General features: G+C 35.0%; 1 protein-coding gene and 1 pseudogene across 1 annotated transcript; both read left to right on the top strand.

Annotated features, from left to right (window-relative positions):
• Positions 1 to 808: 808 nt before the first annotated feature.
• Positions 809 to 8,379, top strand: LOC133854216 (cellulose synthase-like protein G3). Its single transcript, XM_062290303.1, has 7 exons — positions 809 to 920; positions 1,033 to 1,669; positions 3,378 to 3,530; positions 4,679 to 4,804; positions 5,645 to 6,094; positions 6,862 to 7,209; positions 7,762 to 8,379. Exons 2-7 carry the CDS (start codon positions 1,058 to 1,060, stop codon positions 8,353 to 8,355), a joined length of 2,283 nt encoding a protein of 760 aa, XP_062146287.1. The 5' UTR covers positions 809 to 920; positions 1,033 to 1,057; the 3' UTR covers positions 8,356 to 8,379.
• A 5,636-nt stretch (positions 8,380 to 14,015) lies between these two features.
• Positions 14,016 to 15,128, top strand: LOC133854527 (auxin response factor 9-like; annotated as a pseudogene).
• The last annotated feature ends 1,573 nt before the right edge of the window (positions 15,129 to 16,701 follow it).

Here is a 16,701-nt window from a genome sequence, read left to right as displayed (position 1 = left end):
TTTCTGGAGTTATGTGAAGGGTGACGTAAGCACATTCATATACTATTTTTGACAAGGAATATCACATCTTTTTGGCTTTAGAACGATGGTCGAGCAGAGATCGAGCAGTCTTAATCTATAATTATATTTAGGGATAATTATATTGTTGGTCTCTATAGTATGTTATAATTATTTTTCATTTTTTATAGTTTAAAAAGTTTATGAAATGTCCCTGTGGTATGCAATAATTACATTTTACTCCATAGGTCAATTTTTCTTCTACTATTTTGACGGAATCTGATAACCCTACACGTCAGTGCCACATATCACCAATAAGATGGCGACACTAATAAATAAATAAACTTTTTTTTTTTTTTTTTTAAAAAAAAGGCAGGCTAGCCACCCCTAGCCAATGGGGGGGGGGGGGGGGTGGTGTGTGGCCACCCAACCCCATGCCATTGGGGGTGGCCGCACGCCACCTGCGGCCACCCCCATTGGCTAGCCACTCCTTGGCCTGCCTTTTTTTTTCTTCTTTGTTTTTAATAAAAAAAGAGTTTATTTATTTATTTTTTAATAATTTTTTTTATTAAAATGGATATGTGTCATCATCTTATTGGCGACATGTAGGGCTAACAGATTCCGTCAAAATGGTGGATGAAAAATCGATTAGGGAGTAAAACATAATTATTGCATACCACATGGACTTCCCATTAACTTTTTAAACCATAAAGAGTAAAAAATAATTATGACATACCATATGAATTAACGGTACAATTATCCCTTAAAAAATGCACAATTTGTATATTTTTTTTTCTTCACAATGGGACCTGATATGTGAGCCTACTCTCATATAAAGGGGAGAGTACACTTGTTGTGCACTCTTGTAGTGCAGCAATCAGGCCTCATATCTAAAATGATGGTCCTTTTCGTCGTCACTTCAGGTTTGATCAAAGATTCCAATGAATTCTTACCTTTTCATGAATGCAATTACCAAGTTAATTACCTTTTCACTTAAACGTTTGGCCTATATATATATATATATGTTTGTTCCAGTGATACACTGTACACCACCACAAACATGGAGCACCAGAGAGTGCGCAGCGCCAGCTCCATCTCCTCTGCCCATCCCCTTCACGCCCTAAGACATGCACGTCGGACGACGTTCAACCGCGCGTTTGCCGTAGTTTACGCGTGTGCCATCTCGACACTTCTCTACTACCACGCACTCAAACTCATCCACTCTGCCACGTTCGCCTCCTTCTTCATCTCCCTCTCCTTTTTCCTCTCCGATGCCGTCCTCGCCTTCATGTGGGCTACCCGGCAGTGTTTCCTCATGACTATCGTTTACCGTCAGGAGTACCCTGAAAACCTCGAAAGGGTCTTGAAGAAACCAGACTTTCCGGCGCTGGACGTATTCATATGCACCGCGGATCCGTACAAGGAGCCGCCGTTGAGATTGATCAGCACGACGTTAGCTGTCATGGCTTATGATTATCCAACGGAGAAGATTTCGATCTATATATCGGACGATGGGGGCTCGCAGTTGACGTTGTTTGCTTGCATGGAAGCTGCGAAGTTTGCGAGTCACTGGTTACCGTTCTGTAGGAAGAAAAACATGATAGAGAGAAGCCCAGAAGCCTATTTTGCATCAAATCAGGACTCTTGGTGCTCCGACACTGAAAAGATTAAGGTAATTTTGACCAACACCTTATTGCTATATTAATTGTTAAAAGAAAAAAAAAAAAAAATATATATATATATATATATATATATACTTCTTCTGTTGGTGTTGATATCTTAATTTATATCATCCTTATCAATTTTCTCAGAAGAAATTTCCAAAACCACAAAAAAAAAAAATTAAAAAAAAAAAGAGACCTTCCTACTGATTGGACTACAAAGTAGGCACTTTTGTATCTTCTTTTTGTCGCAACAAGTACAAACTATTCTCTTAAAAAGGTGGTATCCTAAGAAACCTGTAAATTCAAATTATTAATGAGAATGTTATTTGTAGTATGCACTTTTTTTTTCTTCTAGATAACTCTTACTTATGTTATCAATTTAATTTAATATATATTTTAGTTAAAGGTGATAATATATAAAAAGATATACATAAAAGATCACCAAATAATAATATCCTATTAGTAACGCCGCTCCTTTCGTTCCAAAAGCAAATGACTAATAATAGTCAAATTTAAGTATTATGAACCAGAATAGTCTATTCATTATTCACGCTACAAACAGTTTTTTTTTTTGTTTTTTTTTTTGCCCTTTTTAATTCTTTTTCTCTCTATCTTCTTTTACACTATCTTCCACATCAAATAATATTTAAAAAAAAAATAAAAAGTAGAAGATAGAATTTGTTAGAGAAAGTATAAAAAAAAGTAGTTAAAGTAGAGAGTTATTATTTTTCAATAGTTACTTTGATTATTATTTCTGAAGATGCTCTTAATATAAAAATAAAAAACGTGCTATACATTTTTCTTTTCATATTCCTATTTTTTAAAAAATTATCATCCAATTTGTGATGGATTTAATAAAATTTTAAAAAATAAAAAGATAAGAAAAGGACAGGAAAAAAAAAATTATTTCTCTAAAAAAGCAAATATAGAAAAATTGGCCGTACTTGTCCCATGTAGATTGCCACAAGACAAATTGGCCGCAAAAGAAAAGGAGGGACTTGTTCAAAAAAAAAAAAAAAAAAAAAAAAAAAAAAAAAAAAAAAGGAGGGACGAGTAGGACAAAATTTGTATAATAATATTATGTCACTTTCTACGACGTATCATTTTATTTTATTTTATTTTTTGTCATTTTTAGGTGAAGCTTATTTTGGACATTTCTAATTATTAATTGAGAAATATTAATATACTAAGCAAGGGGGAATAATTTAAACTTGAAATGTTGTTCTGTCCAATTTTGTCTTCTATTGTTTCACATGGTTAATTAAATTAATATATAACATGTTGTTGTCGGCATTCGGAGTAATTTTATAGTAGAGTTTTAAAAAATTGAACTACTATTTTTAATAAAATTATTTAGATTTTGACGATTCTACACTTAGCACTCACCCTGGATTCTTATTTCTATAAAAAATAACTAACCAAAACTACTTTTTTTTTTTTAGTTAATAACTTTCTTTTGTGTTTTCCAACCATAATTATTCAAAAACAGCGATTAAGATTTTAAAAACTTGGTCATAAAAGTATAAATGCAGAAAACCTAAAAGATCCCTGTCCTCTTATTTTTTATTTTTCCAAATTTTAAATTCTAATTTATAATGAGGAATTCTTCATAGGTTGGATTTTTGTTGGATTAGTGATATTATCTCATTGAAAAAGAATTAATCAATACTCCTAATTACCATTAGCTTAATCCTAATGTTTTTAACCATGTTATAGATACTATATGAAAGCATGAAAGCCAGGGTAGAGAATGTGCTTGAGAGGGGGAAAGTTGGCGAAGAGTATATCACTGAGGAGCTACAGTCTAGAGCTTTCAGCAAATGGACAGATGAGAGTTTTACTGGCCAAGATCATCCCACTGTCATTCAGGTTTATTTTTTTTTTTTAATCATCATCATCATGGGTTCATAATTATTATTTTTGTTAATATTTACACAATAATTTAAGGGTCATCTCAACTATATCCATGTTGTGCAAAAAGTGAAATGAAGACGACCCAATTCATGGTCCAGATTAAAGTTTACGGATTTAATGATGCACATATATATACATTGTCACGTTATTTAAAATTTTAATTAAGATAGCACCATGTTTAAATGATGTGATATTATATACACCGTTAGATATTTAAATGAAGGGAAAAGTACACATAACCTCCTCAAACTACCATCTCATTGTCAATGTACCCCCCAAACTACCAATTGTATCAATGTTCCCCCTCAAACTACCAAAAAATGTCAATGTCCCCCCTAAGACCAACAAAAAGACAAAAATAACCCTAAATTTTTTTGAATAAGACAAAAATGTCCTTATAAATTAAAAAAATTAAAAATAAAAATAAAAAACTAAAACTAAAACTAAAAAAATTAAAATTAAAAAACTAAAAAAATTATTTTAAAAAAAAAATTAAATAAAAAACGAAAAAAAAATAAAAGAATGAAAAAGAACGTTTTTTTTAAAAAAAAAAAAAAAAAAGCAAACGAAAAAAATAACTTAAAATTATAAAAAAAAAAATTATAAAAAAAAATGAAAAAGAAAAAGGAAAAACTAGTTTTTTATTAAATTAAAAAAAAAATGAAAAAGAACATTTTTTTTAAAAAAATGAAAATTATTATTTTTAAAAAATAAAAAATAAACAAACCAAAAAAGAAAAAGAAAAAACAGTTTTTAATTTTTTTATTATTTTTTTGGTATAAATTTTTGTTATTTTATATTTTTTAATAATTTTTTTAGTTTTTATTTTATTTTAATAATTTTATGAAGGGTATTTTTGTCATTTGAGGGACATTGACATTTTTTGGTAGTTTAAGGGGGGACATTGACACAATTGGTAGTTTGGGGGGTACATTGACAATGAAGTGATAGTTTGAGGGGGTTATGTATACTTTTCCCTTAAAGGAATCAGCTTCAATTCACTTGATTCCGATCGTATGTTTGGCTAAATTAATTGAAAAGTTAAAAACAGAAATTAATCTTAGTGGGCATCCAATTAATTGGCTTTAATTAACCATGAGCAGATCCTATTAGAAAGTAGCAAAAACAAAGACACCACGGGCCACTTGATGCCAAACCTCATCTATGTCTCTAGGGAAAAGAGGAGGACTTCACCCCACAATTTCAAGGCCGGTGCCCTCAATGTCCTGGTAACATTTCCTATATATTTATATTAGAATGCACTATATATATCACAAAGGAAAATATTAGATTTACAATTCTTTTATAACATGTTAACACGTGTGATCAACATATGATTGGATAGTATTTATTTTTTAGGAAAATTGTAAAATCAATCTATATAATTTACTTGATTTGCAATTAGTTCATGTAGTATCAAAATGAACTCATAAGTCCTTGACGTATGCCAAAAAAATAATTTACTCCCTATAGTCAAATTCTGTCAACTGACATAACATATTTCGTTAGTTTAACATGTTAGAGCCAGTAAAATTGTGACGTGCCCTATTTAAATCAGTGTCATACTAACAGAATCTGTTAAATTAGTTGACATAATTTGACTATAGAGAATGAATTGTTGTTGTTGTTTTTATTATTTATTTATTTATTTATTTTTGCATATCTCAAGGACCTCTGAATTCATTTTGATATCACATGGAGTTAATTGTAAATAAGATAAATCAAATGAATTGATTTTGCATTTTTCACTAATTTTTTTTAGTGGCTAAGGTGGCTCTAATCGGGTTCGGATCTGCAGCAATTTGCTGCTTGGTTGCTAGCAATTCGGGCATGAAAGAGCCTTTCCACCTGCCTGAGACCTATTTAGGCGTGTAGGTTTAATAGAGACTCTCTTATATTTACTGCTCGTTTTACTAGCAATCCAAATAGTAAAATTGTTAGGAGTCTCTATCCGTTCCAATCACATGGTAACCTGTGTCAACAAATTGTAAAATAGTTGTAGGCAAATGTTTCTACTTTTGTGCTTATTGTTTTTTCTTTTTAATTGATTTTATTATTGTGTATTGAAGATTCGAGTGTCAGCTACCATGAGCAATGCACCTATATTCCTGACCTTAGATTGTGATATGTACCCAAATGATCCTCAAACACCTCTTCGGGCATTGTGTTACCTCTCAGATTCTAAAATTCAATCCCAATTGGCATACATTCAATTCCCACAGATGTTTCATGGGATCAACAAGAACGACATTTATGCTTGTGAATATAAACGAATATTTCAAACTAATCCGATGGGATTGGACGGACTATTGGGACCTAATCATGTCGGAACCGGATGCTTTTTCAATCGACGAGCTTTCTTTGGAGGTCCGTCGGCAACAAGTGTGTCATCGGAAATCCCCGAGCTTGGCCCGGACCATGTTGTGGACAAGAACACGATTCAGTCCCAACCAATTATGGAATTGGCACACAAGGTTGCAGGGTGCGATTATGAGAACAAGACTCAGTGGGGCTTTGAGGTATTCTTTTTATTTTGTTTCTCTTTCTTAGCTTGTTTTCGATTGTATTGTTTAAGCCTTTAAGAATAAGGACGTCGGCAATTGCTTGTCCAAATTGTGAGCAATTTGGGCAGCCAGCTATAGGGGATTAAGGATTCCTTGCCATTGATTACCCAAATTGCACGCAATTTAATCAACCCCCACATAAAAGAGGGTTGTGGGGCTCATATGCCCCGAACAACACAAGGTGCACCATAGGCTCACTCTTTTTTAGGTTGTCCGAATTGCGTGCAATTCAAGTAGCCAATTTTAGCGAGTCTTGATCGTTTCGATCGAACCTTTAAACCCAAATTTGGTAATATATGGTCCGTAATTATTGAAAAATATATGTTAGGTTTTATGTTGGCTAATTTGGCCTCAAAACTAAGTCTCATTTAAGTCTACTTAGACCAGAAATCAGAAACTTGAAGAATGCTGAGAAACATAAAATGCTCGGTTGGAAGCTCGTTTGGTGGGCATCCGAATGAGATACGTTACCGGAGATAAAGTTAGCCGAATCACACGTGTCTTTGGTGATTTTAGTATTTATCGTGCTTGAATTGAAAACACCTATTCACATGACCCCGACCTTCGGAGTATATTTTTGGGGTCTTTGAATTTGAAAAAAGAAAAATTACCATTTATTTTCCATGCAATTATTGATTAAACAAGCTCGAAAAAGCTCCATTTTTGACAAAATATAGTTATAAATTACAAATGAATTCCTTAATTGTACAATATTTGCATAGATGGGCTTTAGATATGGATCATTGATTGAGGACTACTACACGGGCTATCGGCTAAAATGCGAGGGATGGAGGTCCGTATTTTGCAATCCAAAGAGGCCTGCCTTTTTGGGTGATGCACCAATCTGCCTCATCGACGCTCTGTACCAGTGCCAACGATGGATGATCGGCGGTCTTCAGGTTGCCTTCTGCAAATTCCGGCCAATAACCTTCGGCACCAGCTCTATGGGCCTTCTCATGGGCCTAGCCTACACTAATTATTCTCTCTGGTCCTTTTGGTTTCTTCCTATCACAGTATATGCTTTCCTGCCCCAACTAGCTCTTCTCAATGGGCTTACTATTTTCCCAAAGGTATGGACCTAAACATGTAATTTTCACATATTTCTAAAAATATGTGTAAGAATCACATGATATAAGGACACATATCAGTTTAATGAGTACTGATATTCTTCATATTCATTTATTACACCTATTTCACATTGGCTGACGTGACGTGTTTTAAGTCGTTTATAATGTTAGATACTTAAAAAATAACAAAAGAAAAGCCACTTAAAACACGCTACGTCATGCGGGTTTTACGAGTAACATTACTCTTAAATTGACATCTCTCCTTAAAAGAATAATGTTACTCTTCACAACCATTTATTAGACTCATTTCACACCAGTTGTCGTACCGTGTTTGAAGTGAGTTTCTTTATCAGCCACTTAAAAAAACAAAAGTGTTAGCCACTTAAAACACGCCACGTCAGATAGTGTAAAATGAGTGTAAAAAGTAGCATTACTCATCCTTAAAACATGTGATTCTCACATATATTTTTAATAATGCATATAAGAATCACATGTTATTTTTATATAGTGATTTTAATTCCCAATCCCCAAACTTGAAACATGTGTTGCATGCAGTTATTAGAGCCATGGTTTTTCTTGTACTTGTTTCTTTTCCTTGGAGCCTATGGACAAGATCTCCTTGAATTTGTAATAGAGGGAGGAAGTGTTCAAAGATGGTGGAATAATCAGAGAATGTGGATGATAAGAGGCCTCTCATCCTTCATCTTCGGGTTCCTTGAATACTTCCTCAAATGTTTAGGCATTTCCACCTATGGTTTCGGCCTGACCAGCAAAGTGGTTGATGATGAACAAAGGAAAAGATATGATCAAGGCATCTTTGAGTTTGGAGTCTCTTCACCCATGTTTGTGCCACTAACAATGGCAGCGATAATCAATTTGGTCTCCTTTTTTATGGGAATCCTACAAGTTATAAGAGGCAGCAGCAGTGTGGATGGTCTCTTTCTGCAGATGTTCATAGCAGGTTTTGCAGTTTTGAATTCCTTGCCAATTTATGAAGCCATGGTCTTGAGGAGTGACAAAGGAAGAATGCCGTCCAAAACTACTATAATTTCGACCCTTCTGGCATTGCTATTAATATTAGGAGCTTGGCCCTTTTTTTTGTCATATCTTGCTTATGCAATTTTTGTAACAACTCGGGGAAAGCATTAGTTATATGCGTTATCACTTCAAAAATACCAATCAACTTATAGTTGGAGTTGTCTAGAATTGCTTATAAACTCAATCTCGATCACCTAGTAAGTAGTAAGGAATCAATGTGAGACCTCGCATTTATGAGCTCTTTTATAATCCACCTGCTTTACATGAACTATTCATCTTCTCAATATAAGACTAGAATGTCACAATCTAAGGGCGAAATGAGTAAAAACTTTATTGTTTGTATGTGACCATTGTCAAATTGTTAATTTAATGATTTAATTAATATTCTAACAATGAGAAGATACTGCAGGAAGGATGCCCATCAAAATTATGATAAATTGATAATTGCATAATTTCTTGAATGGACTCCTTGCATAGCAGCTTCAATTATCTTACAAAAATAAAGGAAATTAAGATTTAGAGTACTATTGCATGAAGTGAGAAAAAGCAAATTACACAAACCTCAAATGACTGCATCCAGAACTATGCTGATCTTCCCTCTGCTTCACTAATACTAACATTAGCCGCCTTAAAAAAAGTTGGAAAAGCAATAACACAGCAAACAGAATGTGAATGTTCAACAGGCATGTGCCTGCCTGCACTTATTCCAACTTGGAAAAGGAGGCATGATATTTTTTACTAATGTTTTTTAGTGGTTGAGGTGGCTCTAATCAGGTTCGGATCTGCAGCAATTTGCTGTATGAATTGCTAGTAATTTGGACATGAAAGAGCCTTTCTACCTGTCCAAGACCTATTTAAGCAAGCAAGTTTTATAGGACTCTCTTATATTTGTTGTTCGAATTAGTTATAAGAAGCAACATCTTTCAATGTTTGGCTAGCAATTTTTTTTTTTTTTTTTTTTTTTGCTTGACTGGAATGATTCTAATTATTGTAGGGTATCTTATCATTGATGTGTTTGCTTTGGTTAAAATGATCAGGATGAGCCAGTCCATAATAAGCTTTAAGTATTTGGAGGCTGTTACTCTATCAGCTTTGTCTCTCTTTTTTCTTTTTTCTTTTTTTCTTTTTTGTCCTTTTTTCTCTGAGCAAATGGTACAAGAAAACGCTGAAGCAAACAACGCAAAAAATAAAGAATAAAAATATAAAATAAAAAAAAAAATCAACAGAGAAAAAAGAAGGAAAACAGGAGATGCCCTATGGAAGGTTAAGGCCACTGATAGAGACAACAACAATTGCGGATGAGGATTAAAATGGGAATGCCTCTATTTTTGCTTGTAGAAACGGTCTATCTAGTAAGATTATGCGCATGTTAGTTTGCACTGTAATGAACTTTACGAAATGATTCCAAATCCGGCGAGTTTTTGAGATAAACAGATTCAACTTCCAATTAATTATCTCAGATATTCTTATTAGTGAAATAAAGAAACAATTTTTAGGAAGTCACCCTAAAAAATGATGAGAAATGCTACATGTTTTATAAATTGAGTTTTACTAACTAATGTAGAGCTTATTCATTAGAGATGATCAAAACAATTAATAAAAAAAAATGCTATGAGTACGAATGAATAAGCTTCACATCCTCTTAGTAAGACTCCCTTTATAAAAATTCAAGTATATGTAGCATTTCTCACGTAATAAAATAGCCTGATTGGGTGGTGAAGGTGGTGACCTCTTGATTATTGGTTAGCCGGCTATCTTTCCTGTTGATCGTAGCGTGAAAGGTGCGTCATTGTAGAGCTCTAATGAGCTGGACAGAACTTGTTTAGGAAATTGCTTTAGGACTCCCTGTTGGCCCAAGACCACCATTTCTACTTTCTGTTCTGCCCCTATTCGGTTCATTTCATTTTTATGTCATGTTTCTGCATTAACCAGCGACCATGTTTGCACTTATAGATTTCTAGGAGTTTAATCTAGCATTCATGGGTGGAAATTCAAAGTGAAAAACAGAGAGATTAGCAAGTTAATACACCCGAGAGTGAGCATTTATCACAATTTTTTTTATTAAAAATAAATTAGGCAGCAGTTCAATCACTAAACAATGAAATTTATGTTACGCAGCAAACGATATGCAAGGTACCGCTACAAGGATCGGGATCCCTACAATTTCAAAAATTCTAAAATTAAGGAATTTAGGCCGTTCCTTGCATCGAAAGGCTTGGAAAATGCCACCTTTTTGCCTTTCGATGCAAGGAACATCTCGAATTTCGTAATTTTAGAATTTGTAATTTTTTTTTGAAATTGTAGAAAATCCTTACCCTACAAAATAGATGGCATTTCACAAGTTGTTTGATGCTAGGAATGTCCTAAATTTCGTATTTTAGAATTTACAATTTCTAGTTTGCAAATGTATAGTACTTCATCACATTGAAATTTGCTTACTATATAGTATACTGTTAAATCACCATTTAACTATGGACTAAGGGTTTTAATTCGGCACCTTTTTTATGGTATAATATTAAAGCACAACTTCTAACAAAAACTTAGGCTCAAAAGAAATAGTGAATTTTTTAATCATTTAATTAAGAGAAATGTTAGAAACCACAATATTATCTCACAGTGCTGATGTGTTAGTCCCAACCAACGATTGAATCAGTCGTTGTTAAAAAAAAATTCAAGAGTTAGTTGGGACTGTCACTTTAATATTGTGAAATAATTATAAAATAAAAATATGGTGGAAGGCATTATCCATTATCCTTTAATTAATATTCTAACATTTATCATGAAATTTCTTATTCTTTAATTCAAAGTGGAAAATTAATATGATGCAACTATCGGAGTCATCGTTTGTATTGTATGTGTCTTTTCTTAAGAGCATACGGACAAGATGTCCTTGACAGCTTTATCTTGACTTGTTTGGATTCATCGAGTTCTTTGACTATGGCTATTGTAGTTTTACAATTAATTTCATGATTGTATTTTAATGACAACTATAAGAAAGAGGAAGGGATTAAACATGGACAATTGGTCTTCTTTTTTTTTTTTTTTACAGGAAAATTTTTGTAATCTTTTCTATAGTAACTGAGTCGAATCCAATTCGAACAACTCTATATAAGGGTGGCCGGGCTTAATTGAGATTTCCTCTTATTTGGTTGCCATAATTTTTTTGCAAAATTCGAGCAGTTAATAAGAAGGGAGTTGTTAGGCACAGGGAAGTCTCACATCCTAAGTTGCCGTCGTTGCTAAAGGTAAGTGGACCTTGTAAACCATCTCTTTGTATTTAAGGCTAAGAATGGTTTTTGATCCCCATTTTAAACATGAAAAAAGAAAAAAAAAAATTGAGATCACCCAAAATTGGTCCTACGCAACCCAATCATGCAAATTCTTACCGACCATAACCATCAAAGTAAATAAAAGTGGTCATTAAATATATAATAAAAGGGCTCTAGCCTCTATGAGACACACTAGAGCTACACTTTTTTTTTTGGTGGTCTCAGCCTTCCAGATTTAAACACTGTAAAATTGTGCAACAAGAGAAGTGGATTTCAAGAAGCTTGGGCTCTGATCAGGCCCAACTCATCCAACCCTTTAGCCACCCACAAATATTCAAGCAAAATGATTTCTCAGTCCAACAATTGGTCGAGAGAAGGAAAATAATAAAAAGAAAAAAGAGGATGAAACTGGTATCCACACGGCCAGAACCACGATTTTTTTTTTTTTTTTTTTTTTTGGGGTGTAGAGTCCGAGCTTACCGAAATAAATAAGCATATAAATACATATAATTTTTTTTTTTTTTTTTTATGTGTGTTCGTTCACATTTGTTATTTAAAAATATATTTTATGTGATTTGGTTTAAAATAATGTTTTCGATCTTCGAAAAGTTATTTCGTTCCAAATATAAACTGTCAAAACTTCTATTGGCCAATACTGGTACTACAGGTTAAAGTATTGATTAAATGATCAAATTTACCTCTTCCTATCAGCTTAAACTTTTGGGATAAGTAGTGATTTAACATGGTATCAAAGAAATTTTTATAGGTTAATATAATTGAATGAAAAAATATTTGTGATTTTTCGTACCCGCCAAACATCAAAAACATTTTTAAACGAAAAACATTTTACGTTGAAATAAACGGAGCCTAAGTTTAGCCCATTAACCTTGGGCATAAGGTACATGGGTCTTCGCATGGGCCTAGTCAATGAAGTGTTACATTAACACATGGATATATAGTTCTTTACAAGATGTCAAGATTATCAAAAACCTGGTGGACATGATGAGATATGAGAAGGGGAGAAACGATGCCTCCAATTTATTGCTATCCTTATGAACACATGAAATCTTAGCTTGGTGGATTTTCTTGTCTATTTTGGGTCTTTTAAAATGTGAACAAATACAATTAAAGAATGATTAAGAGAGATAAGTCAAGCTTAGACATCTTTTAACAAACATACTACCTACTTACTACAGAATTTTTTTTTTTGGATGAACAATTATTGAATTAAAATAAACAACATACAAAGAGGGGAACCATTAGCAAGGAACATACACCAAAAAAAAAAAAAAAAACAAACAACCTAGCTGATTGTTCACTCAGGTTCAAGAAGGAGAATATTGCAAAAAAATAAAAAAAAGAATAAAGAAGAAGTTGCCAACTTCATCAGAAGACAACACGCCAAGATACTCCACATGACACCAGTTCTCATCACCAGCTTCCAAATTCACTTAATTAGTATCCACAAACAATCAGGGAAGTAAGGTCTAGGAGGGTGGACACGGAGTTTGCATTGACTACATTCTAGGAACCCGTCATATAAATAACCTACACAGCCATGACATATAGGGTAGTACTCTTCAATCTTCTTCTGGACAAATGTGAGAGGGTGCGGGTGATATTCACTTGTGTAGGTACTTCCAATCGTCATGCATGGATAGTTTCCAAGAACACATTCGGGGTGAGCGGGAAAGTTGCATTTTTTACAGTAATAGAACCAGTGCTTTCGGTCTCTTTTCTTTTCACAAATTAAACAATAATATTCTCCAGAATCGTCTTCAACAGCGTAGGTGAGCTTGAGGAGATGTGTATCATATTTATGCTTCGCTACTAGCAGAAGATTTGCACATTTGATTCCCAAGATGAAATCGCAATTGGTGCATACGAATACATACTTCTCGTTGTCCCAAAGACAAGCTTTGCATTTTCTATTCTTAGGGTCCAGAGCAAGGTAAAAAAATTGATTTTGATGACCTTCGTGTTTAAGAGTTTCCGGAATTGAACCGCATTGAACGTCAAAGAACATCAACCGTAATTTAGTACAATTGTAGGTGAAGCCACGATGATGACAAAAACAAATACTACAAAAGAACAGGTCACTCTTGGTAGATGCCCGTGGGAGGAGGGTGAGCATGTGAAAGTCGATAAGTCGGTGTTGCTCAATCGTTGTGGGAAGTTTAGCACATCGAGTATAGAGAAAGAATTGGCATTGAACATAGCAGTAGAATGGGACCGAAATTATGAATTCCGTACACCCCTCACAAAGCTTACCATCCTTGACTTCATCATCGCAGAGGATTAACTTAAGATGGTGATCATGACTAAAATGTTGGATCTCCCCAGGGTGAGGTCCTCCGTCGTCTGCTTGATTGAGTGCCTTGATCAAATGAGTTGAACGGCCAATGGAATTGTTGGGCATTGACTCACTAGTCGCAGGAAACTCCTCCTCGTACATATATATATATATATATCCCAAAAACGTCTTAGGCATTCCGTGTGAACATGGTAACTACATTCCTCGCAATTGTAAGCTGCATACTCTGTATTTACCTTGGTGCCACATATTCTACAGAACATGTCGTCACGCTTATTTATTTCATGAAGAGAATAGATGAGATTGAGGAAGTGATTGTGTTAAGCAAGTGAAGTTAGTGAAAGAGAAAAAGGTGGCAATCATATTTTCATTATTGTTTTCTTCATTTTATTAGGTTCAATGGGATGATCCTGCATCTATTTCCAGACCTGATAGGGTTTCACCATGGGAGATAGAGCCCTTCGTGGCTTCTGTACCCCCAAGCCTGGCTCAATCTGCTGTGGCAAAGAACAAAAGGCCCCGAACACCCATTGAAATTCCAAATCTTGGTGAGATTTTTTTTTTTCTTCTCACCCATTTACTTTTTGTACTAGATAAGCTGGTCACATTCTAAATTCCTCTTCTTTCTTCTCTCTCTCTCTCTCTCTCTCATATAGATAATACTGCTTCCACCGGATCAACTCTTTGGAACCCTGGATTGACGCAGTCCCATGAAATGACACAATTTATGGCTGAAGGCAACAGAAGTGAAAATCATATTATGTGGCATCCCAAGCAGACAGATATTAATAGCAACAACAACAGCAACTCGATTTCAAGGCCTCAAATTGATGGGAGCTGGTTATCTTCTCCTCGTACATGTGTTACTCAGCATCTTTTTCAGGACACGGTGGACGATAGCAAAAGTGTCTCCGCTTGGGCTGCTCTCCCGAGCTATTCAACTCCACACTTGTCGAAGCTGGAGAATGACTCATTTCCTGACCCAGTTGAGAAAGCGAAGAAAGCTGACACTGCTACGAGTTACCGGTTGTTTGGTTTTGATCTGATTAATCACCCTACAAGCTCACCTACAGTCGAGAAGGCAAATCCACAACCTATCAGTGTCTCTAATGGCTCCACTGAAAGACATGTCAGTACCCTGCATGCCAGCAACTGATTCAGACCATAAGTCTGATCTTTCGAAAGACTCTAAAGACACGCAAGTGGGACAGATGCAAGTACCTCCAAAAGAGATTCAGAGCAGGCAAAACTGCTTTGCTTCAACCAGAAGTCAAGGTGCTGAATGAGAAATATTTTGAAATAAATAAATCTATTCAAGAGTTTGTGGGCCCCTCTGCTAATTTCTGAAAATCTACTTTTGTGTTTGTTCTTCAAAAATGCAAAAGGTTCAAATGCAGGGGGTTGCTGTTGGTCGGGCTATGGACTTAACCATTTTGAGAGGATATGATCAGCTTATAGACGAACTTGAGGAGATGTTTGACATCAAGGGAGATCTTCACCCTCGTGATAAGTGGGAAATCGTCTATACTGATGATGAAGGAGATATGATGCTTGTGGGCGACTATCCAAGGCAGTAAGTTCTCTTTCAGTACTATCTATCACAAAATAGAATTTGCTTCTTACTGAAAACTGCTTGGAAGTTTCTATATGACATGTTCCTCAGTTTACTGTTTTTTTTTCTGTGTTACTGACTTGCAGAATTCTGTAACATGGTGAGAAGAATCTTCATATGTTCTAGTCAGGACGTGAAGAAGTTGAGCACAGGAAGCAAACTGCCTGGCTCTTCGACAGACGGTGAAGGCACGGTTATAAGCTCAGATTCAACCGAAAACTGAAACACTCAACTGTCATTTTGTTCTGTTTATTTGTTTTAGTTTTTTTTTTTTTTTGGTTTTCATTGTTGTTTGTTTGTTTGTTGGGGGAGAAAGTGGGTCTATTTTTGTGGTAGGAAGATGTCTGAAGTTGGAGAGAGAAAGACATTGGGTAATTGATAGCTCGTTTTTTAGAGCTATAGCATCTTGAAACTGAAGAAAGCTCATTATGCAGTAGTGGGAGTTTAGGGAGTGTAGGCTTAGAATGTTGTGAATACTTATGGAAGTCTTGGTGGGTGGAAGTGGGGTTGCTGGTGAGTGGGACTGACACTCACCGTGATAGCAGGGGCTGCAGGGTGCTGAATAATTAGACGCAGGGGAGGAGGAGGAGGTGGGCGCGGGTTGGGTCTCTGTTTCTTGTGATTGTAAATACATGTGTTTTGGAACTAATCTTCCTTCCTCTTTAGCCAGTGGAGAATCTGGAGATTGGCAAGGTCCTGTTACTGTTACTCTATCAGCTTTGTCTTTTTTTTTTTTTTTTTTTTTTTTGTCCTTTTTTCTCGGAGCAAATGCATGGTACAAGAAAACGCTGAAGCAAACAACACAACAGGAAAAAATAACAAAAACAAATAAAAAAATTATCAACAGAGGAAAAAGAAGGAAAACAGGGGATGCCCTATGGACTGTTACTGTTACTGTTACTGTTAGTTTCTGGGAAGTCGCCCTAAAAAATGATATTGGTAAGACTGTCCACTACAACTCTGCATACGCAATTGAAATCAGAAATGTTGTATTAACTCGAATGATGTAATAAAATAGGCTGATTGGGTGGTGAAGTGGTGACCTCTTGATTATTGGTTAGCCGGCTGTCCTTACTGTTGATCGTAGCGTGTAAGGTGCGTCCTTGTGGGGCTCTCATGAGCTGGACAAAACTTGTTCAGGGCATTGCTTTAGGACTCCCTGTTGGCCCAAGACCACCATTTCTGCTTTTTGTTATGTCCCCTATTCGGCTCATTTCATTTTTATGTCATGTTTCTGCATTAACCAGCGACCGCGTTTTCAC

Source organism: Alnus glutinosa, chromosome 13 (assembly GCF_958979055.1).
Source record: "Alnus glutinosa chromosome 13, dhAlnGlut1.1, whole genome shotgun sequence".
Taxonomy (NCBI): domain Eukaryota; kingdom Viridiplantae; phylum Streptophyta; class Magnoliopsida; order Fagales; family Betulaceae; genus Alnus; species Alnus glutinosa.
The sequence above is the reverse complement of the archived record's forward strand: the minus strand, read 5'-3'. Positions and strand labels throughout refer to the sequence as shown.